Source organism: Arvicanthis niloticus, chromosome 17 (assembly GCF_011762505.2).
Source record: "Arvicanthis niloticus isolate mArvNil1 chromosome 17, mArvNil1.pat.X, whole genome shotgun sequence".
Classification (NCBI taxonomy): domain Eukaryota; kingdom Metazoa; phylum Chordata; class Mammalia; order Rodentia; family Muridae; genus Arvicanthis; species Arvicanthis niloticus.
The window spans coordinates 2,399,024-2,423,632 of NC_047674.1; the positions used below are offsets into that span (position 1 = coordinate 2,399,024).

At 39.4% G+C, this 24,609-nt stretch overlaps 1 protein-coding gene across 8 annotated transcripts in view; it reads right to left on the reverse strand.

Annotated features, from left to right (window-relative positions):
• The window catches only part of Fer (FER tyrosine kinase), a 287,416-nt gene that overhangs the window by 191,992 nt on the left and 70,815 nt on the right, over positions 1–24,609 (reverse strand). For 5 of the 8 annotated variants that reach the window (XR_013104566.1, XR_013104567.1, XM_076914665.1 and 2 more), the window contains 2 exons: positions 13,218–13,340; positions 6,225–6,414 (listed from right to left, as the gene is read on the reverse strand). Coding sequence is in view for 4 of the 8 variants with exons in the window: in XM_076914665.1 (XP_076770780.1) it covers positions 6,225–6,414; positions 13,218–13,340 (313 nt within the window). In the remaining 4 variants the exon portion in view is untranslated. Of the gene's footprint in view, positions 1–5,466; positions 6,122–6,224; positions 6,415–13,217; positions 13,341–24,609 lie in introns of those variants that run through there. The other 3 variants (XM_076914668.1, XM_076914667.1, XM_076914666.1) reach the window with 2 other exon arrangements.

Genomic DNA, 24,609 nt, shown 5'->3' on the forward strand with positions numbered 1-24,609 from the left:
CCCAGCCAAAGCCTCAATCCAGGCTTTCCCTTAGATTGTCCCAGGTTCTATCAAGTTGATAACCAAAGCTAACTAAGACAAAGTCCTAAAGTATTATCTATATTTTCCATTTCATTTTGTCATATTAAATACTTTTTAATAAAAACTTTAGGATATAACATTAATTTAATATCAACTAAGCAATTCCATAGAAATAAATGTTCTTAAAATTTCAATTTATCTCTTGACCTACAACTTGAACCAAACTGAATTTTCTTAAATAGATGAATCACAAATTGTTGCTATAGGATAGATTTTATTGAATCATAAACAAAAGTTTTGAGTTAACCTTTTAATATCTTTTAATACTTATAATTGAGACTGCAAACATAATTAGTGCCTATTGCTACAAATTCCTTCCTTCTATAATTTCAATTTTAAAATCTAACCAAGTTCTTGCTATGAAACCCAGACCTGCCTGCCTTTAGCTCATGGTTCTCCTGACTCAGCATCCTAGATGCTGGCCTAACAGTTGTTTATCACACCTGACTTATGCCTAGTGTTTTAAGAAGACTCCAACAGAGAAATGAGACAACTACCAAGACTAATGTTTCAGAAACTCGTTATTTAGAAAGACTAAGTCAGGTGACGAAAAGTAACTTATAAACAATTGAAGCTCTGCCCTGCAAATGCCTTCCTTCATCACTGTCCCCTCACCCAGTCTCATTTCCCCCTGATCTCTGGGCAGATGCTGCTTTATCAGGGATGCCTTCTTTGACTTCTCTCTATACAAACACATAACTCATACCCCTCTTCTACCACTAATTGCTACATTTTTCCCAAAGAATTTACCTCCAGACATACTCCACGTTTAACTGCTTAGGTGCTGTCTCTACCTGTGACAGAAAAAGACCCTGACAGGACTGTGATGATTTGAATGGATGATTGATGATTCTATGCTCCCCATAGCTCACAGATTTAAACACTAGGGGCCCCCACGTGGCATCATTGTTTGGAAGGTTATGAAACTTTTAGGAGATGGAACCTTACTGGAAAAAGTCACTGAGGCCAACAATGAGAAAAAAAAAAAAATGTGATCAGTCAGTTTCCTACTCCAGCCTTGTCTTTCCCATCTGTTGCCATATGTTCCCTGCCAAGACAATCTCAATCAATCAATCTCTCTCTCTCTCAATATCTCTCTCAATCTCAATCTTTCTCTCTCTCTCTCTCTCTCTCTCTCTCTCTCTCTCTCTCTCTCTCTCTCTCTCTCTCTCACACACACACACACACACACACACTCTTTCTCTCTCTCCCCAGTTGCTTTTGTATAGGTATTATCTCAAGAGACAGAAAAGTTACTAATACAAGTACAATACACCGGGCGGTGGTGGTGCACGCCTTTAATCCCAGCACTTGGGAGGCAGAGGCAGGCGGATTTCTGAGTTCGAGGCCAGCCTGGTCTACAGAGTGAGTTCCAGGTCAGCCTGGGCTAAACAGAAAAGCCCTGTCTTGAAAAACAAAAACAAAACAAACAAACAAAAACAAGTACAATAAAAATGATGTGCATTTTGCTCATGGATATACTGTAAAGCTCTAAAGTAGCTGACTTAGTTTCTGTTTTGGTTTTGGATAGCTGTTTTATTTCTCTCTGTTACTAGGATAAAATACCTTGATAAAATCAACTTTGGAGAAAGGAATTCCCCTCAATTCCAGGTTTCAGTCCATTACTGCAGAAGAGTCACAACAGCAGAGCTAAAGAGAGCGATTCACATCACACTCATGCTCAGCACAGAGACATGAATGCACACAGGCTCACTTGTTTGCTTGGCTCATTTATTTCACTTTCACATAGTTCAGGAACTGCTTGCAAGCGAATGATGCTACCCACAGTGGGCAGGATCTTCCTCATAACAAATGTCTAAGACAATTCCCCACAGGCATGCTCATCAGCCAACCCAATGAAGAAAATAAAGACATTGTCTTAACATTTATTGAAATTCTCTTTCCAGAATTTTCTAGACTATGTCAAGTTGAAAACCAAAGGTAACAATCATGACACCTGGCCTGATTTAAATACCCACCTTTAAATGAGTAGGTAGAAAAATATGCCCTATTATAAAATGAAACTTAAGGTTCATTTAATAAAGGAGAACCTGGAGAGATTTCAGAGCTCTGAATTAAAGAGTCTACGAGGCTAAGAACAGGCCGGCCTATCCGCCAGTGCCTTGTCAGCAGTAGTGTAGATTGCTTTTCAAACATTTCACACACCATCAGACAATATTTTACGGTCTTCCCTTTATGTAAAAAAAGAACAGAAGGCATATAATTTACATACATGCTTCTATTTTGCAGATAATGCTTTTGGAAAATTATTTCTGAGGAAGAAAACTGAGGACTAAGCAAGGAAGACTGGGACCCACGTATATGCCCATATGCATGTACTGTTACTAAAAGGCATGAGGCTTTGCTTTACCAACTAGAAATACATAGCATAATCCTTCATAAATCTATTCAATCATTCTTACAGCGAGTAAATACTGGTTAACTTGTATATGAACTAAGATGTAACCACCTAATAAATAAAGTAGAGCTATTTGTTTCACAATGTTTTCAATATATATAAGTTTATACTTACCGTTTTTCAGTATCAAAAACATACCCTAAGACATATTACCTCTACAGAATGGAAGCTTATAAAGTTTAAGGAGCCTCACTATAATCATAGGGCAGAGACAAAAAAGCTACTTAGGTCTTCTGATTCTTGGTCTGCTATTTTTCTCATTATACTAATCTTTGGTGCATAAGGCTCAAAATTAAAACTTAAGTCAGTGATTGCAAGAAAGAAAACATACCTCACAATGATAAAGATAAAACTCTGAGCAACACTGCCAATTCTTTCATTAACTTAGGACAGTGTTCTTAGCATAAGACTGAAATATCAGACACTGTAACACAGGATAAAACTGAGTCATATGACAGGCAATCTTTAAAAAGTTAGATATTTCACTGGTTGAAAACATAGTATAAGAAGATTTTATTACTAGTGCTGCTCAATTAAGAACAGTTACTCAGTATATGCAGAGAGGGTAAATACATGTTGTATTTCTGTCTATCAAAGGGGATTACATGAAATGTCAATTTCAGAAATATCAAATTGAAGTCAATTTTCTTATAGGAAAGCTATACGTGTTTTAGAAAAAGGGAATCATTCTATGGCTGTCATCAGCTCTACACATACACATCTTCACTATATTTGGTCCAAAGCTGCCATAAAATAAAGCAAACAGGTAACTCTGGTGTTAAAGGAAACTTTAATTCCACAGATATTAGACAGATATTAAACAGATATTCCAACAGATATTAAAATGAGACTTATTTTAATACTATTACTAAATAGTTAATAAACAACTAAATAAAAATGCTTAATAAGCAGTAAAACCAGAAGCTTATGCTTAATTGGGTATTAGGAAATACTGATAATTACCGTCCTAACCAGACTCAGAGGATACGCTGTGTGATCTCTAGAGCTAGAAGTGGTGTACAACACAGCGTAAATCCGCAGCTCATCAAGAGTCTTCTGCTGCCCTCCGGCCCGTCCTACCCCAATAGAACCCTGCTGTTCTAATGGCTCCTATTCTACCAAAAAGACGCAGGGAGAGGAGGAAGGAAGGAAGAGGTGATATACAGATAGATATAGATAAGATATATAGATATCTAATAGATAAGACACATGGGAATAGGTAGGTAGATATAGATGACAGAGAGACAGACAGATGATAGACAGACAGATGACATTTATATACATATTTAAATCTAGATCTAGCACATGAGTGAAAACAATACTGATACTGTCTCCTCCCCCATTACTCCTAGGCCCTTCTCCCTCACATAAAGTCTAACTTAATCTATAATGCTATTCATAAGACAATGTTAAATAGTCATTTTGGAAAAATGCATTTAAACATTATAGTTTTTATTATTTTCAACTAAATTGAATAGATAGATAGATAGATAGATAGATAGATAGATAGATAGATAGATGTTAAATAAAAAAGTTAACGAATGCAAAATTTTCTCCAATACAGGTGGGGAGAATTAACAGTGAGAACTGTTAGATGGTCTCACTGTATTCCTTCAGTGTCAGATGTATTCCTTCTTACTAATTTACTTTTGTAAAACATTTAATTGACTTCAATTTGTAAACTGACCCATACAATTTATAAATATTATCTTATTATTTTAACTACAGATAATATACAGTATTCCTTTTGAAAAACTGACAATTTTTTCAGTAAAAAGTCTTACTATAGTTTTTCATTTTGATTTGGTTTGGTTTGGTTTGGTTTGGTTTGGTTTGCTTTGGTTTGGTTTGAGATGAGAGATTCCCATGTTTCCCATGATGTCTCCAACTTGCCACCATCCAGGCTAAGTCATTCAAGTGCTACACTTAGAGGTGAATACCACCAACCACATGTGGAAAAATTTTAATTTTTAATTAAAAACTTAGAAGGTATTGTTTCAATGAGTAGATAAGAGATAATTATCATTACTATTTCAATTACTAAAAATAAATTGAAGACAATAAAACAAACAGCAGTACTTCAAATTAACAAGGTAACCTCCTCGCTTATAAATCATCACATAAATGGTGTAAAAGAAGGAAAAGATGTCAAAAGAGCAGTTTGCTTTCTTAAACTTTAGTACATATTTTCTATGAAACACTGTTTATTCAATTGAGTTGATGAGTCTTTGACAACTTATGAATTAAACTCGAAAGCATCACAAATTCTTAAAAGCAAGATTTTTAATGTATAACTATTGGGAATAGTTATTATCTGGCAACCTGGATAACTACTTTTTATTCTACCAAAATAGTACCAGCATAAGTAATATGTACATTAATTACTTAAAATTAATTATACAGTATTACAAGGCTGTCAAACCATCAAGTAATTAAGTAGCAATTCCATACTCATATGCAGACAAATAAATATTACAAACCATAATCAAAGGAAGGATACAAAGTTCTTAAAAGCCAAGCGAAAAAAATACATGTGAATTGCTCTGAAAGAATATGTATGTCCAATAGATATCAAGAAAGATATAAAGCACAAGAAAGAAGCCCATAGCCCTTGGCTCTATGTGCTCGGTCCTGACAGACAGGACGATAATGAAGAACACACTACACCTGACAAAGTGATATCTATGTCAACAAAATTCAATTCATAACAAAAGCAGCAGTGATTAAATTTTCAAGTACTTCATATTCATTTCTGTGTCATTGTAGCTCTAAATATGGCCTATGAGAACATTTGAATTTAACATGTTATTTTCAGTATAATATGTATTTATTATCTATATATTATTCTTTATAAATTATATTTATTAAATAATACATTATATATAATATATATTATTTAAGATCACATAAATTGAAAAATTATTAAAGTCACTATAATTTCTTTAATTATAATACTTCAATGGAGTACACTGAACTGTCCAGAAAAAAACCAAAAACGTATACCTCAGGCCTGGATACATTTCACTGGGCTAATCTAAGTACCATATATGTTTAATAAGCTCTAGACTTATCTACTGTATCTACTGGTCACCACATCTAGAGACTCTACCAAATTTCCCAGTTAGCAAAACTGTTCCTTAGTAATAATAACCAACACAAATGATAGATGCATGAAGTAGACAGAGGCTGTATGGATAGATGAATAGATGATAGGTAGATATACTGATATATACTAAGCATTAGATAGTAAAGTTAAAATTCAACTGAATTTTAAGTTTATAAATCTGAACAAATTAAGGATCAAAAAATTTTAAGCTAAATCAGTTTTATACTGTGAAAAAAATAAACACCATGAATCTAAGGCAAACAAATGTCATGGTTCTTAAAAAACAGTCAATGAATCGCTTTCTCCTTATTCTTATTTCTACCTTTAAATGATACCCTACCTTCCTGCTGTCTCCCAGGATTAGAAACAACTTCAGTCTGTCCTTTCAGTTTTGAAGACAAGAGAAGAGCTTTTTGTCCTCTGACTCTAGGGGTAGTTCCTGAAGTGCTCTCCAGGTGACCTGAGGTGACTGACTGGAAAGTCTATTCTGCATTTATAAATAAGTTTAATAGGACCTGCATGTTAACAAGAGTAATAATTTGTTACAGCAAACCAGGATCAGCTTCATGCTCACTTATTACCCAGACACTTTCTGTACCTGACGGCTCCACAGCTTACCATGGATGTGACTGACCGTGCATCTTCTTCGTAATTCACCACAGGAGGTGGTTCTTTCCCATCATTTTCCTGTACTTTTTGCTCCAGCAATTCTTTTTGTGCTGCACACTTTGCCTCAGTGCATCTCAATTGCTGGACTGACTGCTTCAACTCTTCAAGAGCCTGTTTTTGGCCCAGAAGAAGCACAATGCTACAATAGAATAAAATAAATATACATTATTTCAACTCAATAAGAAGTAAAACCATTAATGAAAAAGTGTGTGTATGGGTATATCTGTGTGTCTGTCTATTATGTGTGTGTCTGTGTATGTGTGTATCTCTGTGTGTGTTTATTATGTGCCTCTGTATGTGTCTGTGTGTGTATTCATTATGTATCTTTGTGTGTCTATATTATATGTGTATGTGTCTGTGTGTGTCTATGTATGTATGTCTCTATGTGTGTGTCTGTTTATGTATCTGTTGTGTTTATATCTGTGTATCATGTGTCCATGTGTCTATGCAGATTATGTGTTTGTAAGTTTTCATTTTCCTCTACAGCACTCCTTCAGAATCCTAATCAAAACAGATTTTAATAACAGTAGATACTGGATACTTGAATTAATAAAATATAAATAAGTCAGTCACTCCTAATACTTTTGAAAAAAATGTGATCTATAGTAGTCACTTTCTTTTATACACAAACTGTCTACCACAGTAGGAATCAGGGTTAGGAATAGGCCCTGAACTGATTGAAAAAAAGATGACAAAATAATACATTAATTTCAAATCTCAAGAATTCCATACTTATTGTACTGATATGTTCCTGGGGTAAAATTAATAAAATTAGGTGATGGCCTTAATGTATACACACTGAACTATGTGTAATTATGTGATCTGTTTCAAACAAGAATAGCTAACATAGGATTCAGACCTGACTATGATGAAGTGAGTATAAGTCTAGAAATATTTCTATTATGACCAACATGGAAACAGCAGATTTTCCCAGCCCTCCTTCAGAGAGTTGGCCCTTGAAGCTCCCCACAATGGGAATTCCAAACTACATTTTCCATATCAAGGCCACCAGAGAGAAAACCAAGTGTTGGTGGAAATGTCTCTTCCTTATATATATATAGTACTGATATTTTGAAAGTAAGTGCACCATGCACTGTGGTGAGTTATTAATAGATAAGAAACAGCAGATTGAAAATGAAGGAACACTCCAGCATTAGATAGTGAGGTAACTTAATGAACATTAGATAACATTAGACAGTGACGTAACTTACTTAACAGGATCAGAATGTAGCCTGAATAAACACAAAGAAGACTGACCAAAGAAAGCTGTTGTGTTGTATGTCTACTGACAATGGATGCATTGAGAACTCAGTTCTAATGTAACTGAGCAGAGCACAATCCCAATGACCACGGTAAAGAATGCTGGTCTCCTCAATAGTAGTTCAGGAATTTCAGAGAATGATGTAAGCTCGCTCTCTCTCTCTCTCTCTCTCTCTCTCTCTCTCTCTGTGTGTGTGTGTGTGTGTGTATGCATAGAACTTACAATTAAGAGCACTTGTAGAAGACCTAAAAATGTCCAAAAGACAGATTGCTCTAAACATCAGAATTTAATAAGTGATAATTACCACGTATATCATCATCATTCAGTAATCTGTGACCTATTTTTAAAATCTGTACAGATTTCTTGGTAACTTCATGCTGGCTTGTGTATTAGTTGGTAATTGCTTTTTATTTTTGCAATAAATTGGCACTTCCATTTCTCAGAAAATCCATTCAGAGAATGTTAAGTTTTAAGACAATCATTTTTGTGAGAAAAATTGAGGAGACTCTGGAAAAGAGTCTATCTACTCGCACATTTTAAGCTCTGTGGGAGTCCTTCCTAACACACACCAAAAGCAAAATATCACAGAATCACAAGGGCTTTCACAACAACATGAGAAATGATTCTAAACATATCAGCTGAGATGTCATAATATATTTCCACATACATCCAGAAGATTATTCAAAGAATGATTTATCACGTGCAGGCAAAATTATTTGATATACTTAAAAATAATACTCTAAAAGAGCTGTTTAACTAAAGAGTCAAACAAAACTTTTAACTGTATTTTTAGGAACAAACTCACAAAGACTGACAGCAGGCACAGAGCCTGGACAGACCCAAGACAGACAGGGGCATTCCCCCAAGAGAGGGGTAAGTGGACAAGGGCTCACTAACCAAGAAGCCATCAGCAACTGGTAACCATTTGCAAAGGAAAAATTAGTTCTCACCAATAAAATGTCACTGGGTATACCAACACACGCCAGGGTAGTGACAAATCAGGGTAGGGGCAACACAAAACAAGCACAATGGTATTTTTGTAGAAGACGGTAAAATAACAGTAAGAATTTCTGAAAAAGCCATATTATTAACTACCAAAAAACTATAACGCACATGCTTTCATACCTGGCAATCCTAGTTCCTACATAATCTGAGGATAAGCTTTTTCAATTTTCCTTCAGAAGCTGTAAGTATTAGGAATTTAGAGCCACATACTAAATCCAAAGATTTAACTTAAGACCCTACTGCATGTTGATAAAACAAATAATTCTATTAAGTAAAAATACATTAGGATTTGTTTATTTAGAATTTAAAACTATGAAAAAAAAATTTAGTATTTTTGAAGAAATGTAATTTTATCATTTTATTACTTTCAAGTAACAAAGAATATGAAAATAAAGTATTATATAAATAAAGACAAAAGTTTTTTCTAAAAAAAAAAAAAAAAAAACTAACAACAACAGAGACTCACTATGTAGCACCAAGTTGGCCATTTCTGATCACACCTAGCCTTAAAAATAATTTATAGGTTCATGTTTTAAACTAGAGCAAAATTATTCTCATTACATATATGTATTTAGATACAGAGATAGATATTTATATCTATATGTAAACAATAGATGAGATGGATGGATGAATGATTGAATATGGATGGGTGGATAGACAGACAGACAGATCTCTAAAGACAATCCCAGTTTAATATTAATGGAAAAAAATAATATATCATCAAGGAATCCTATTCAGGACATTTGTTTAGCGAAAGACATAGAAATATGAAGGCAAAGTTCAATCCACCAAGTTCTGAGTCAGTGAGAGTTAGCAGTAACTGTGTAGTCACATAAGTACATTTCATATTTTAATTTTCATATTATACCCTGACGCTAACAATAACGATGTCACTCAGGGTAACAAAGGCTACCAATGGGGTTCACTAGGACTCACCCCTGAAAACCCGGCTGTGCTAACCCTTCTAACTCCTAAAAGTTCTATTAGCCTGCAAGGCCTCGGCAGGAGGCGGAAGTCCAAGGCCAGCTCCATCCCTACCGATGGGGACCTCTGCTCCAGACTGTCCTGCCTGGGTGGGCCTCGGCTACAGGGCTGGCATTTACCACGTACCTCCCCCTGGCTGAGCCGCTAGAGCCTGCAGCCCGCGGCCAAACGTCTCGGCTCCACAGAGCAGCCAGCCTGCGGGGCCATTAACGGTACACAGCCTCAGGCACGTGTGAGGCAGCACCGCGAACTCAAGGTGGTGAAATTTTCCAAGAAAAATCAGAATCGGAGGGGTGCCATCGGGGAAAGATGAAGCCCAGTGCAGAAAACCTGTCAGAAGTGATTACAAGAGGCCTAGAAAGACAACTGCCAAATAAAGCTGCCCTATTACAAGCCCCTGGTAATCTTTGAGATTCTTACTTCTGTAGTAATGGACCAAAGGCTAGATACATATGAGTTGACATTATGTGCTAATTCAGGAAAATTTGTGAGAATTACTACTAGAATGAGTTCAGACTCAGAGATGAGAAGGCAGAGAGTAAGCAGAAGGAAATATGGAGAAGAAAAAGGGTTTCGGCAACGAAGTGACCATACACCAGCCCAGATATCAGCCCTGAGCACTGTACCCAGCCCAGCAACACCTCAAGGACAGGCAGCAGGGGTGGGGGTGGGGATGGGGCAGAGGACTGGGACAGGGATGGGGACAGGACACTGGTGGTTTGGGAATCAATACTTTAAAAGTGAACATAAGACCCAGTTAGGAGGAAAAGGAAAAACAGAATAGACAAAATTTCTGGAAAAATGATGGCAATACTTAACAAGTCCATGAGAAACAGGCTTAGAATAACTACATTCTACTGTAAAAGGGCACTAAGGATGGATGCCAAGAGAAAACATGAGGTATCTAGTTCCCCCAAAATAAGGATAAAGCCATTTAACCCTTTAACCCTTTAGATTATTCTGTGATACAGAAGTTCATTTGCTGACTACAATAACTGAGAAGACTGAAAATTTGACAGAAGTGGAGAATATTTGAGATGGTTATACCAAAAAATAAGAGCAGATGTAGATCAGAGAGATATAACACATCACCAACCCCGGAGAGCCGTGAAAACGCAAAGCAGCTCCTCAGTATGAAAACAGAAAGCCACTATGCTGCAGTCAGGACTAGAGAACGCATGCTGACATACACTGTTGTAACCTCAAGTCACCACAGACCATCAGTAAAAACATAATACCCAGGATGAGTAGAGGGCGCAGCTGTCAAAGAACCTCCATGAAAACATCAGAACTCGAGTTCCGATCCCAAGCACCCACATAAAGTGAGCGAGTGAGCATCTGGAGCCTCAGTGCTACGTGTGGCAGGGAGTCATGACTCCTGGAACTGACTGCTTACCAATCAACCAAAATACCCAAAGCAATGGGCTCAGGGGTTCAGGGAAGGGGTGTGATGGGGGTATGGAAGGAGGGAGGGAGGGAAGAAGGGAGGGAAGAAGGGAAGGAAGAAAAGGGGGAATAGAGGGGGAGAGAGAGAAAGACAGAGAGAGACAGAGATCCAGAAAACCCAACATTGAACTTTGGTTTTGATATGCATATACATATGTGCACAGGTACACACAAGCGGGGGGGGGCGGGGGGGTGTAGAGAGAGAACAGGTTAGGAAGATGACTCAATTTGTAGCTTCTTGTACCAAAGCATGAAGTCCTGAGTTCAATCCCCAGCACTCACAAAAACAAATTATTGTCACTGCCCTTGGTTGCCCCTACTGAAACGTGATATTATGACTTTACTATTAATGATGCCACATATTCTGATCATGAAACATAAAGAAATCAAGCTGGTACTGACATAAAAGCTTCCTTCCTTCTGGCTAACTTTCATAGTGCAATGTAATATTTGGCAGAGTGTTGGGAGAGAAAAGTTGGGACCGCTCTGTCATAGTTTGTGACCCTCACAAACTATAATAACGACTAACCTGACAAGATGCACCCATGTGTGCAATGATGGCATGAATGCTATGGGGTGATCAACTTTTTAATCGTACATAAGACCTGTCCTTCAGAAGGAAACTCATGCCTGGTACCATCCTTGAGACCATAAATCTGAATCTGCTAGAAAGGCCCAGAATTGAACTGCCTTCTAAAGACTCACCTTTATAGACAAGTGTGCCTCTCATGTCTCACTAAAGAAGGATATTTATGCAGTGGGTGGTTGTTATCTCAGAGGCTATCATCCGAAGTGCAAAGAGTGTGTGACTGCAGAATGCTCAGTCCTATGGGACCACAAGGGTCTGAGAACACTGTAGAGTCAGAAGTGAACAAAGTGTGCTGCAAAGCAGTGTTCTTTAGACACTCATGACCTCACAGCAGCTGACTGACTATACAAGACCTGCACAAGAGCTAGCCATTCAACATCCCAGCATGGAGAAGGAAGGCCTTGTCCCTAGTTAAGGAAATACTCGCAACTGATGGCTCCTGAGAAAAGACAAGTCAGTTTGCTTCAGCGAAGCCAATGCCGTAAGTTGTCTGTGTTCCAGTGAGTGGTACCCTCTACCTGTGTCATACAGGCAGCACTGACTGAGTGGGTGGGGGGAAGGGAGGAAGAAGAGGAGGAGGAGGAGGAGGAGGAAGGAGAAGAGGAGGAGGAGGAAGAGCAGGAAGAGGAGGAGAATGAAAGAAGACAGGAAGTCAGGAGGGCATGAGGTAGTGTGGGAGGAGTCAGAAGAAGCAACAAGTGGTGGTATGATCTAAACATATTATATTCATCTATATGATTACTAAAGAATAAATTAAAATTAAAAAAGCAAAACTCTAAAGCCAGGCATACAAATACCTATAATCCTACTGCTAGGGAGACAAGGGAACCCCTGCGGTTGTTAGCCCATCTAGTTAACTCAAGTTCCACCCAATGAGAGACCCTGCCTCAAAAACTAAGTTGGAGAGCCACTGAGGAGGACAACAAACATTGAACTTTGCCCTACAGAGCAAAAGCACACATCTAACAACAAGAACAACAACCACAACAAAGCAGAAATGTCCTAGGACAAGTAAAATCAGAAGATCCAGGAAAATATTGTCAAGTTAGAAATCAGCAAGCAAACACCAGGAAAGCAAAAATAGCCGAGCAAATCTGAAGCTGACTTTTATATGCAAAGCAGATTAGTGTGATCTAATTCATTTATTTGATTGCCTTTTAATACAACATCAACCAATTCTAGATACTTCTTTGCCCCCCTTTTACAAAGGGATTTAAAATAAGTCTCATTTAAAACTAGCTATTAACAAAGGCAGATTTTAACAAAGGATCTGTTGTGAAACAGTTCAGACTGTTAAAACATTTGGGCATATGGCCAGGGCATTATATTTAAAAATACAGAACTACATTCCTAGAACATATCTGTCTTAGGATATCTAATGTTGTGATGAAATACCATGAACTAAGACAACTTTGGGAAGAAAGGGTTTATTTTCATTGCATTTCCAGATGACTCTAGCTTGTGTCAAGTTGACATGAAAGTAACTACTAGACATCACATTTTACAGAAAGTTGTCTAGGGTCATATGAGTTTCCATTGTTTTAATATGAAAACTTCCATTTCTGGAAGGGCCAAGCCCACAGCAGCATGTGGCAAACACTCCTGTAAATGTGTGTCACTATGCTATGCTCTCTTAGGAGGCTTCTTGGTTACTCACTCAGACTTCTTTTCACAGGTCTCAGAAGATTCATCAATCCTCTTCTCTAGCTCCAGGACCGCAGCCTCCTTGTGTAAAAGCATCTGCTGGGTCTGTGTGAGCTCTTCTGCTAAAGTCTTCAACCTGGAAGGAAGGTGAATTATTATCAATTAACACACTAAATGTGCTGACTTGCATGTACTCAAAGAACATAGAGCAGCCCCAGTAATCTACTCGAAGGTTAAATTTCAGTTTTTTGTTTGCATTAACCATGTTTCCAATGTGGCTTTTTATTGGATGACAGGGAAAACATGTCATTCCAAGTGAGTATTCAGGAAACTTATATTTAGTCTGTAACACAGGAGTCTGTGCAGTATAAGGTACAAAACTAAGAATAAAGGCTGTAAGCTTTGGGCAGAGGAAGCAGTGCTCCTCCGAGTTTTTGTCTATAGTCTTGTTTGTTTGTTTGTTTGTTTGTTTGTTTATAGGGTTTCTCTGTGTAGCTCTGGTTGTCCTAGAACTCATTCTGTTGACCAGACTTGCCTCTAACTCAGAGATATGTCTGCCTCTTGGGGATTAAAGGTGTATAACAACAAACACTGCCAATTTATTTCTTAAAATGAAAAAAAAAAGTTAAGATGTCAGGAAAAGATAAAAAGGACTAAACAAAGGAATGTCTATCATGTCTTAGGAAAAAGTGTGCTACTGTGAAAAGATCACACTCTGGTTTCAGATAAATGTATTTGCATCTGGCTTTGCCTGTTTATCTAAGATTTGGAAAATTCTTCAGCTCACACCATCTATTTTCTTATCTGTAATTCTGGCACAAAAACAACTGTTTCATTGGCATTGTTTTTTGAAAAAAAAAACAGAAGTAACACATTACATATACTATAAGTTAACTGCATTTTGGTAGATAAGTGGAAGTCAGTGTATTTTGCACAGATCACCTCATTTACTTTTTGTGACAATCTTCTATGATAAATATTATTGCACTTATTTAAATAAAAGAAAGTGAGACCCAGTACTTTGGCAGTTTAAGCTAGTGATAAACTACTTTTATATTCAAATATTATACTGAGAAATATTATTTATATTAGGATCAAAGGTAATTTAGTATATAAAATTTATATTAATATTGTAGAGTGAAAAATTATAAAGGCCATTTTATGAAATAACTGAAAATAAGATTTCAGGCCTTCCCATTCCAGGTGAAGGACACTTGCTGGATTACATTCCCCAAGCCTCGCCCAAGGCAGGAAGGCATTCCTGACTACAGATAAAGATGTTATCACCTAGGTGGGGCCATAGCCCTATAGCCGGAAAAAGTGACTCTAGATCATTTGGGCTAGATTCTCTGAAATGTTCCACTGTTCTTGGTTACCCCTCCCTTGGTCTTCCCAGTGCTATGTTCAAAACAACCAATCATGTGTAAGCGCGCGAAAATGCCTTCCTCCCCCCACCCCATGCTATAAAAGACCCTTTAACCCACCACACGTGGCCAAAAACCATGCTCTTGGAGCTAAAGAGCTTGTCGTTTTTGACCGCCGGCTCCTCCCCTAATAAACCTCTGCTGATTGCATCCAGGTATGGTTTCTTGTGATTTTTGGGTGGTCGCCATTCCGGAGGCTTGAGGAAGGGTCTCCCGAGTATGGGGGTCTTCATTTGGGGGCTCGTCCGGGATATGCGACCACCTTAATCCAAGAACCACGCTGGGAGGTAAAGGGACACCGCGGTTTTTTCTGTCTGGTTGTTGTGTGACCTTTTGTCTAAATCGTCTGATTTCTCGTGTGCTAGGGTTGCCTAAATCGTGTGCTGTTTTGTCTAGGTTTGTTTAAGTTATTTGGTTTCTAAGTTGTTTGTGCCCGTCTGTCTGGATTATTTGGTTTCTGAAAAGTGCACTTCGGTTTGGACTGGCAGCTGTTTCTGTCTCGTGAGGGGCAGTAAACCATTCGTTTCGAGAGGGGACAAATGAGTGATTAGCAGACGTGCTGGAGAGTCACTAGCTGCTGCACCCCCAGAGACGTTTGGGGGTTCATCTAGGTGCCGGAGAGGACGTGGAATCCCTCTTGGCTGGCACAGGTTTGCATCTAGGTGCCGGAGAGGACGTGGAATCCCTCTTGGCTGGCACAGGTTTGCATCTAGGTGCCGGAGAGGACGTGGAATCCCTCTTGGCTGGCACAGGTTTGCATCTAGGTGCCGGAGAGGACGTGGAATCCCTCTTGGCTGGCACTGGCATTTGAGACGGGTTTTTTGTTAGTCTTTTTGTGTGTTAACAATGAAAACTAGAGAGAAAAGGTCAGAAATGGCCACCGTGGTTGTTATGCTCTCATGGCAGTGTGTCTATTTTTAGTTTGTTCATTGCTGGCTTGTTAGAAATCTGGTAGACTTGGTCCAGCATAGGCTGACCAAGTTGTCTGAATCTGTTAAATCTGAATCTGTGAAGACTGACCGCGTTGTCTGGTTATTGGAGTCTTACTTGGAAGGCGAGAGGCCTTCCAGAGGGTCAGGGGATCTGACCGTCAGGTTTCAAGAGCCTGAGCGCTCCTACTTGGGGAGAAGACGCGGAATCCTTCTCCATCTGGGGTCGTAACCAAATGTGGTTAAGTGTTATTTGTGCCACCCGTGGCAGGGGTGAGCTATCTGTGTTTTATGTACCACCCGTGAGAGGGGTGAGCTATTTGTTTTTTTATATGTGTGTGTCTTTTCTTGGCAAATCATCTGTGTGTTAGCTGTTAATCTACTGTCTTAAACATCTTGAGTTAAAAATAGGTAACATGATTGCCGGCAGAGAGAGAAATGAAGCCGCCGGTACAAGAATACAACTGCAGAAAGGCGGGCAGGTCCTTTAATAAGGGGCAGCTACCTCGGTTCGTGCTCGCGTGCTCGCAGTTCGTGTTCCTACAGCCCGCCTACCGCATGTAGGGTATGCTTCAGGTAACAGCACATGGAGGGTGCCCTCACCCAGCCCGCTCACCCAGCCCGCACTTGGCGGGCAACAACTCGTGGTTCCCCAGCACAGCAACAGCGTGCAACAGCTACCTAGTTTGGTATTCCTGGCTGTACTGGGTACCTTGAGGTCACTAGTGCAACAAATGGCGTTTTCCACCTGCCGCCTATGAAGATAGATGAGAACCCAGGTGATAAAAGAAAAAAGAAAAAAAACCTGGCAGTGGAGCCAGGACAGCTAGACAGACAGCCACAGCAAGATTGTTCACCTGAGAGTTAATTATTTTTTTTTTTTTTTTTTTTTAAAAAGAGAGACAAGAACTGGTTAAAACTGCTTACTTAATTTAGTTTAAAACTTACTTGTGAGGCAGTCTTGATTTACACAAGAAAAACTGATAATTCGCCCTGCTCTGTGGCTAGGAGAAGGACACCAGCAGAAAGCAGAAAAAAAGGGGGCCAGCAGTTTTTTTAGCTTCTGTAATAAGGAAGTTGATAATGATTTTTCCCAGTTTTATAAGTAAAGGAGTGCTTTTTTTTCTAAAATTACAGCTTAAAAGTTATAGGCTGCCCTGAGTCAGAAATATATATATATGAGTCAGAAATATATATATATATATATCCTTCAGTTTTGATAAATTTTCTAGCCATTACTGTTTGAGACAAGTTCATTATTTGTATGAGATTTTCATCAAGATTTGGTTCAAAGATGAGAGTTCTGACAAGATAAAATTAAAGAAGTGGTGAAGACTTGTGCTCTTACATTAGACATAAAAATGTTTACTTTATTGTTCTTGTTGTAATCAGAAATAACTCTTTAAAAGGTTTTTATAGAACTATGACCAAAGTTTCTATTTTGTTAAAAGTTAAATTCAAATAAGTGTCAAATGTAACTCAAGTTGCCTTTTAAAAATTGTTAATAACTGTATGAACCTTCAACATCTTAATAATCCTTGCTGTGAAATGCTATAGATAAGGCTATTCATTCTGATTTGGTTTTTTTCTTAGAGCTTCAGAGGTGAGCTCACATTACACCTGTGGACAAGGTACTGTTTACAGACTGAATTAGGTTGTGGTCTCTAGTGTGATGTGAACAGCAGTCATGCAGCCTCACAGATACATTAGTTTGTACAGGGTCCTAAAAGACTATTTACTGCTTTTACAGGTGATCAAAGTAATAAATAAGATAAGAGCCTTTCTTCCACAAGACCCTTGTAGGTTCTGGCCTTCAGGAGTAGAGAACAAGAGAAGACACCGAAAGAATGTTCCCTCAAACATGGGGACCCCGTCAATTGATCAGGCCGTGGTCAGCAGATGTGACTGAGACCTCCATGTGACAGAAGGTAAGGGACACCCAAAGGCCCACGCCAGATTCCGCTGATAGATCTTGAGAGAGAGGGTTATATGAGACCCCACTAAGTTTGATCAGGACACATGAGGTTAAGCAGAGATCAGATAAGTTACCCACAGCCTTTCTAGACTAGCTCATAGAGACATTCTGTCAGTGTAGACAAGGCTCCAGAGGCTCCAGAGACTACAAGATAAGTCATTGAAAGATTTAGGAAGTATACTACATATTAAAATGATTGGTGGTAATAGCAAGTGAGAAAAGGTTAAGGAGTAGAGAGAAGTTGCTGGGAAAGTCTAAAAGAAAGGAGTAGAGAAGAAGAATAGAGATCAGTTGCTGTGAGTCCAGAGGAATAGAGGAGACTAGAGAGAGGTGAAGAAAGAGAAAGGTGACAGGAAAGAATTTACAGAAAGCAGAAAAAAGGGATTCCAATCAAAGAGAGATAAAACTCTTTGAAAAAGACCAGTGTGCGCATTGCAAGTAAAGGAGCCAGCTTCAGGGTCCAAGAGGGCCCTAACAAATAGAAGCCAGGGCCAAGAAATCCCAGGCCTTGAAAAACATCCCAGATGGTGAAGATATTAGCTCTGTGTGAAGACAGCGATTAAGATAGACAGGGTCCTCCTCCAGGCCAATGGGCCAAAATATATTTATGGACTACCCGAAAATGGTGGACTAAGAGATGGGCTGGGTATCCCATTCATTTATGGTCATCCTAGACTGTTCCTACCCTCTGTTGGGTTGAGACTTACTCTCCAGGATTGGGGCCCAGACAGGCTGCAACTAACTGACAAGAACTCACGGGTAGAGGAAAGGCTTTGCCTACTGACTCCAGCCGGGAGCCGAGGTAACGTGCTTTACAGACGGGAGCAGTTTTCTCCATGCTGGTCAGAGGCAAGCCAGCACTACTGTGGTGGACACAAATGTCATCTGGACTGACTCCCTACCCCTGAGATCATCGGTGCAGAGAACAACCTTGGAACTTGGGGCTGACAAGAAGACCAACATCTGCATGGACAACAGGTATGCTTTTGCCACAGCCCATGCCTGCAAGGCTATATGCCAAGAGAGGAAAACCCTGATGAAACCAGAAGCTGTAAATATTTGTTGCCCAGGACACCAAGGGAGGAGACTCCCCAGCCTGAGGCAATAACTGGACAAATCAAGTGTCTTGATATGGGAGCCTGTTCCAGTTGTGGGCCTAAGAGATGGCCTCACTTAAAGCACAGACTAAGAGAAAGAACTCAGATTGCTAGCCATCCTGCCAGATACTATCTAGAGAAAAAGAGAAAATGGCGCACACAAGAAGGGAGAACTATACTCCCCAGAAAGCAAAGGATTTACCAGGCTAAATACACAGATGGACTCTTAAGATATGAGTGCAACCAAGCAGCTAAGAGACTTAAAGCGTATAAGGGACCTTAGGTTCTAAGCCAGAGAAATAATAAGACTTAGAGTAGATAAGAAATACCTAGGAGAAAACAGCCTAGAATAGGGACCTTCCCGAGGTTTCAAGTGTCCTAGGTAATTAGATCAAAGAGCAGTTTTAAGGTAAGTCAGGAATTGAAGATCCACTGTTTATATTGTCTCCAAAGCTCAGGACAGGTAGAGAGAATATACAGGACCCTAAAATTAAACTACCCTTGGGAACTGGCGCTGGCTAGAGTGTCCCTTGTCCTTGCTCCATACCCAGAATGTCCCTTTTGTGTGAGAAATGATTTTTCAGGCTACTAAGAGACTTCCTGGTGCTACTGACCATCTGATCTCCTTGAAATCCACCAACACGTGCCTGAACATCCAGATGCCTGAACAACCCCCTACTCTTTGGCTCCAGGTCTTCTGCTATTCTACAAGGCTAAAGAAACAGCAGGCCTTGACTCCTGAGACCACCCCAGAGGCACAGGGAAAATGCTGCCTTGGAGGGTGGGACTTAGTGTGTGTACACCCAAGGTTAAATGACAGCTTGTGATTACAAGATTGAAGTTGAAATGTGAATCTAGAGTTATATAGATTTGTTCCTTTTGCAATTTCTCTTTATTATATATGTGATTTTATGTATATGTAGACAGCTATGTGCCACAAAATGTGGAAAAGTCAGAAGACAACTTTGAAAGTGTGTTACAAAGAAAAGGAAATGTTTTGAAACCCCTAGTCAATAGAATAGGGCCCAAGAAGCCCTGCTAACAGATACGTAGTTCCTAAGATTGATAAATGGTAGACTTATAGCTCCGGGTTAACACCATGTGTTTCCACTGCTATCTTTGATGAAAACAAAGATTATTGTGTACTTGTCCAGCTAGATCCCGCAGGTACTCTTGAACTGAGTTTGAGATACACCCTAGATGATTCTGCAGAGAGCCTATTTTCCTTGACTCTAGCTGTTACATTGTGACTAGGAGTGGCCATAGGTATAGAGACAGGTGTAACTACATTGATATAGACACCTCATTATTTTCATCAGCTGAGAGCTGCCACTGATGTAGATTTGAGAGCCCTAGAACAGTCAGCAACAAAGTTAAGTTGTTACTAGACTTGCTGTTTCTTAAAGGAGAAAGTCTGTGTGCTGCTCTAAGAAAAAATGTTACTATTATGTAGACCATTCAAGAGTGACCAGAGAGTAAATTCAGAAAAAGGTTACACCAGAGACACAGAGAGGCACAACAATGTTAATTCGAGAGTCAGTTCAATCCTCCCTTGCTGGACCCCTTGTGATTTTACTTTTGCTTTTAACCATAGGCCCCTACATTTTAAATAGATTAGTAACTTTTGTTAGAGAAAGAATAAATGCTGTTCAGCTTTTTGTGTTGCACCACCAATGTAGGACTTTGGGTCAAGAAAATGATAATTATGACACTGGAGTTTAAACTTTTCTAAAGATCCAAATCGGAAAAAGTGGGGTTGAAAATAGACTTATTAATAATTGAGTTTTTATGATTAAAAACATAACCAAATTGGAAGAGGTGGGGATGTAGAGTGAAAAATTATAAAGGCCATTTTATGAAATAACTGAAAATAAGATTTCAGGCCTTCCCATTCCAGGTGAAGGACACTTGCTGGATTACATTCCCCAAGCCTCGCCCAAGGCAGGAAGGCATTCCTGACTACAGATAAAGATGTTATCACCTAGGTGGGGCCATAGCCCTATAGCCGGAAAAAGTGACTCTAGATCATTTGGGCTAGATTCTCTGAAATGTTCCACTGTTCTTGGTTACCCCTCCCTTGGTCTTCCCAGTGCTATGTTCAAAACAACCAATCATGTGTAAGCGCGCGAAAATGCCTTCCTCCCCCCACCCCATGCTATAAAAGACCCTTTAACCCACCACACGTGGCCAAAAACCATGCTCTTGGAGCTAAAGAGCTTGTCGTTTTTGACCGCCGGCTCCTCCCCTAATAAACCTCTGCTGATTGCATCCAGGTATGGTTTCTTGTGATTTTTGGGTGGTCGCCATTCCGGAGGCTTGAGGAAGGGTCTCCCGAGTATGGGGGTCTTCATTATGTATTCATGGGCCAAATAATTTATGGCAGCAGTATGAAATAGATTCAGTCCTTAATGAAAGTATTTCTCCCATAAACACACACTTATTATATCATATAAAAGTAATCTTCAGACTTTCAAAGCAAGACAATGAAGGAGGTTTGAGTAGGAAGGGCTAGCAACAGGAGATAACATCTCTTAGAAAGCTATGTCTGCCCCTTCTCAGGAAGGTAACAATGATCACCTTTCCTCCTGTGGGTAATTCCAGGTCAGACAGAGCTGTGGTTCTCACCCTTCCTAATGCTTCAAACCTTTAATTCAGTTCCTCATGCTGTGGTATCCCCCGGCCATAACACTATTTTCATTGCTACTCATAGCTGTAATTTTGCTACTGTTATGAACTGTGATATCTGACATGCAGATGGTTGTAGGCAACCCCTGTTAAAGAGTTGATCAACACCCAAACGGGTCACAAACATAAAACAGATCTCTTAGAACAAACTCAGACTCTTGAGTCCCAAGCTTGCTGGGGCTGGCTCTTACTGTGTGGGATGTGCCCACACTTTCATTCTCACCTTTAATAAAGCTATGCTTTTGCTACTCCTCCTCCTCCTCCTCATTCTATAGAAATTTATCCCATTACATGAAAGGTACCTTTTCCCCAAGGCTGTCAGCCTGTCAGGCTGAGCAGGCTGGAACACACTGTTTACCACTAGAGACCAAATAACAAAGGACCTGGGAAGCTGCCTGCATTGGAGACCGGAAGTCTGCCACAGGAGTTGAGTTGAATAGACTGCCTGCTGAGCTTGCTTGCTACACCTCCAACTCCAGCCTGCGATTAAGGATGCACACCCCTCACCCACACTGCTGAGCTGAAATGCGAGGAAGACTCTTCTTGTGAAGGTTGGGTCTTCCCCTTTTTATTTGATGGTCTTACATTAAACTATAAGCCTTGATCAGAGAACTTTGTCTTGGCTTCATCTCTTCCTGCCGTTCCCCTATTCTCAGCTTCTCTTACAGGTGAACCCCGTTCAGCTGTTGCTGCAGGTGGCAACAATTATACAGACATTTAGTTTTGTTTAAAGTAAAAGAGACAAAGTTAAGTACAAACTATAAGCAAATGCCCCATTACTGTGGAAAGCCTCTTAGAGAGAAGGGAATCTATTATAAAAGTAGGAAAACAAAACAAGCAGAGGTTCATCAAGAAAAAAACTCAGAGAGCTACAAGGGCAAATGGTGGAAGGGCACCCCTCATGTGACTACATGAACAACATCTGGGCAGGAATGAAGATATCCTATTTCAAGGAGAGAAGAGATGTAGCACTCCAGGAAAACCAAGCAGCATGAAAAAGAAAGCTCAAAAGTGTAAAGCATTCCCTAGCTCCAACCAGAGCTGCCCAGCAGCAGGAGTAAGGAGAACCCAACGCCTTACAAGCAATATGGTGGGAACCCACATTTCCCACAAGGCTTAAAGATAGTCAAGGATTTAAGAAGTCTCAATGACTCCAGCATGACAGGAGAGCATTGAGAAGAAACCCACTGCATAGCGTACCATCTCTCAGAGCGCGGCAATGAGGTGTCTGGAAAAGGCTCCTACCCTTAGGAACCAAACTTAAGACAATCACAAGTCAGGGTTCCTGGAGCCACTCTGCCATTGTGGCAGGGCCAAAGTGGGAGATACCATGAGTCACAGTTATAAAATGAGGAGAGAGATTCTGTCACAAAACGTTTAAAGAACAAGCAGTGAGAACCTTGGAGGGAACAGCAGTCTGATGTCCTGCCCTCAAAAGAAGCTACAGTAACTGTGTGTGCCTCAGCTTGGATGTGTCTGAGTGCTGACACCAAGGTAGGAAGGTGCTACATGCCCATTCTCTCCCCATCCCCTGCATCAGTCTATCCATCAGTCTACCCATCAGTCTACCCAGGAAATAGAAATCAGTGGACTTTCTTCCTCCCCTACTCCTTCAAGCATTCAGAAATACACTATATCATGGACATCTACCATGCCCTCTGATGCTCAACTTAGAGGTCTCTGGAGTACACCTGCCTAGCCTGTGCACATCTGCAGATAATGGTGGCTGTGGTACAAATACAGTTAAGCCTGTGGAGTGAGTGAACAGACAGCCTTGCTACAACAGCATACCCTCAGACTTCCCAACAAAACTCACTATAGAAGACCTGCTGTCCAATAAATACTAATAATTAAGTGATCTAGAAGTTTCTTTAATCCAAGGCCCTTGATAACAAAAACTTCTCAAACGTTTTCGTTTTGTTCAGTATTTTTCTTGCTCTCATGTAATTTTATGTATTTTTTCTTCTTCCATTTTAATCTTTGCTTTACTAATATTGAATTTTAGAATCTGTATTATTTTGGCACCTTTCTTGTCAATTATCAATGGTAGTATAGTGGCTGTTCCTTATTGGCTCATATACTATTTCTATATCAGATCTCAACCTACACTATCACTGTGGCTTGTTTTCTCCTCTCTGGACACCACCAGAGATTGAGATTAGCAACTAAAAGACTCTGGGGGAGTGCTTTGTTGCTGAGTTATACACTATTTCAGTTGAGAAAAACTGTATGTGACTCTACCCATGACCTAATCACAGCCAAACCTTTCTAGATATTACAGATAAAGGCTACAATAATTCTCTGATGGCAGTCTAGCTCCAAGAAGGCAAAACTAGAGGGAGCCTAGAGTCCTGTTCCTAGAAATTAAGTGTAAGCAACAGCAGAGAGAAAAATAATCAGAAAAATAGCACCCATGGGGGATTTAACATGGATAGTTCCCATACCCTTTCAGAATACACACTGCTGACTAGTGAAGAACTAAACAGAGTGCAATCTTTCTATGCCACTCTGTGCAACATTTTATACATATATGAAATATCAATATTATAATACATGCTAATAAATTCATCAATATTCTAATATATTTTAATAAAAACATTTAAAAGTATTTTAAAAAGCATTCTTTACATTTATACTTCCCTACAGATGTATAAATCTATTCATAGGAAAACAAGAAACATGGAAAACAAGTCAATATACATCTCCAGAAGTCTGTAATTTCCTAGTGGATGACTAGGAAATACCTAAATGTGTGATAAGCTAGACAAACAATTCAAAAGACTGATTTTAAAAAGGATTGATGAATTTAAAGAGTATATAAATAAGCAGCTGACTGAATTGAAGACAATTACACCAGACATGAAGGAGCTGAAAGGAAGAAAACAGTCATGCTGGAAATTAAAAGTTCAATGAAATAAAAACCTCAGTTTGATCTTCATCTGGAGACTGAATCAAGTTTTGAAAGATCACTTAGGCTTGAAAATATAGTGCTATATTCAGATAATAGAAACTAGACAAGTAATCTAGGTAAACAGCATGGGGCAACAAGAAGGCTCAGAGGTCAAGATACCCGAGGACCCAAATTTTATCTCTACAATCTATACACAGAAATGTAGAAGACAAACAATTCATAAAGCTGTGTTCTGACCTTCTACATGCTGTGGCACACAACAACCCATACCCAAAGATCACAGATAAACAGTAATAAAAATAATAATTAGGAACAGAACATGGAACACCGTAGGAGACCAAGCCTCTGAGCATCACTGAAAACAGAGTACAGCTACTAAGATGA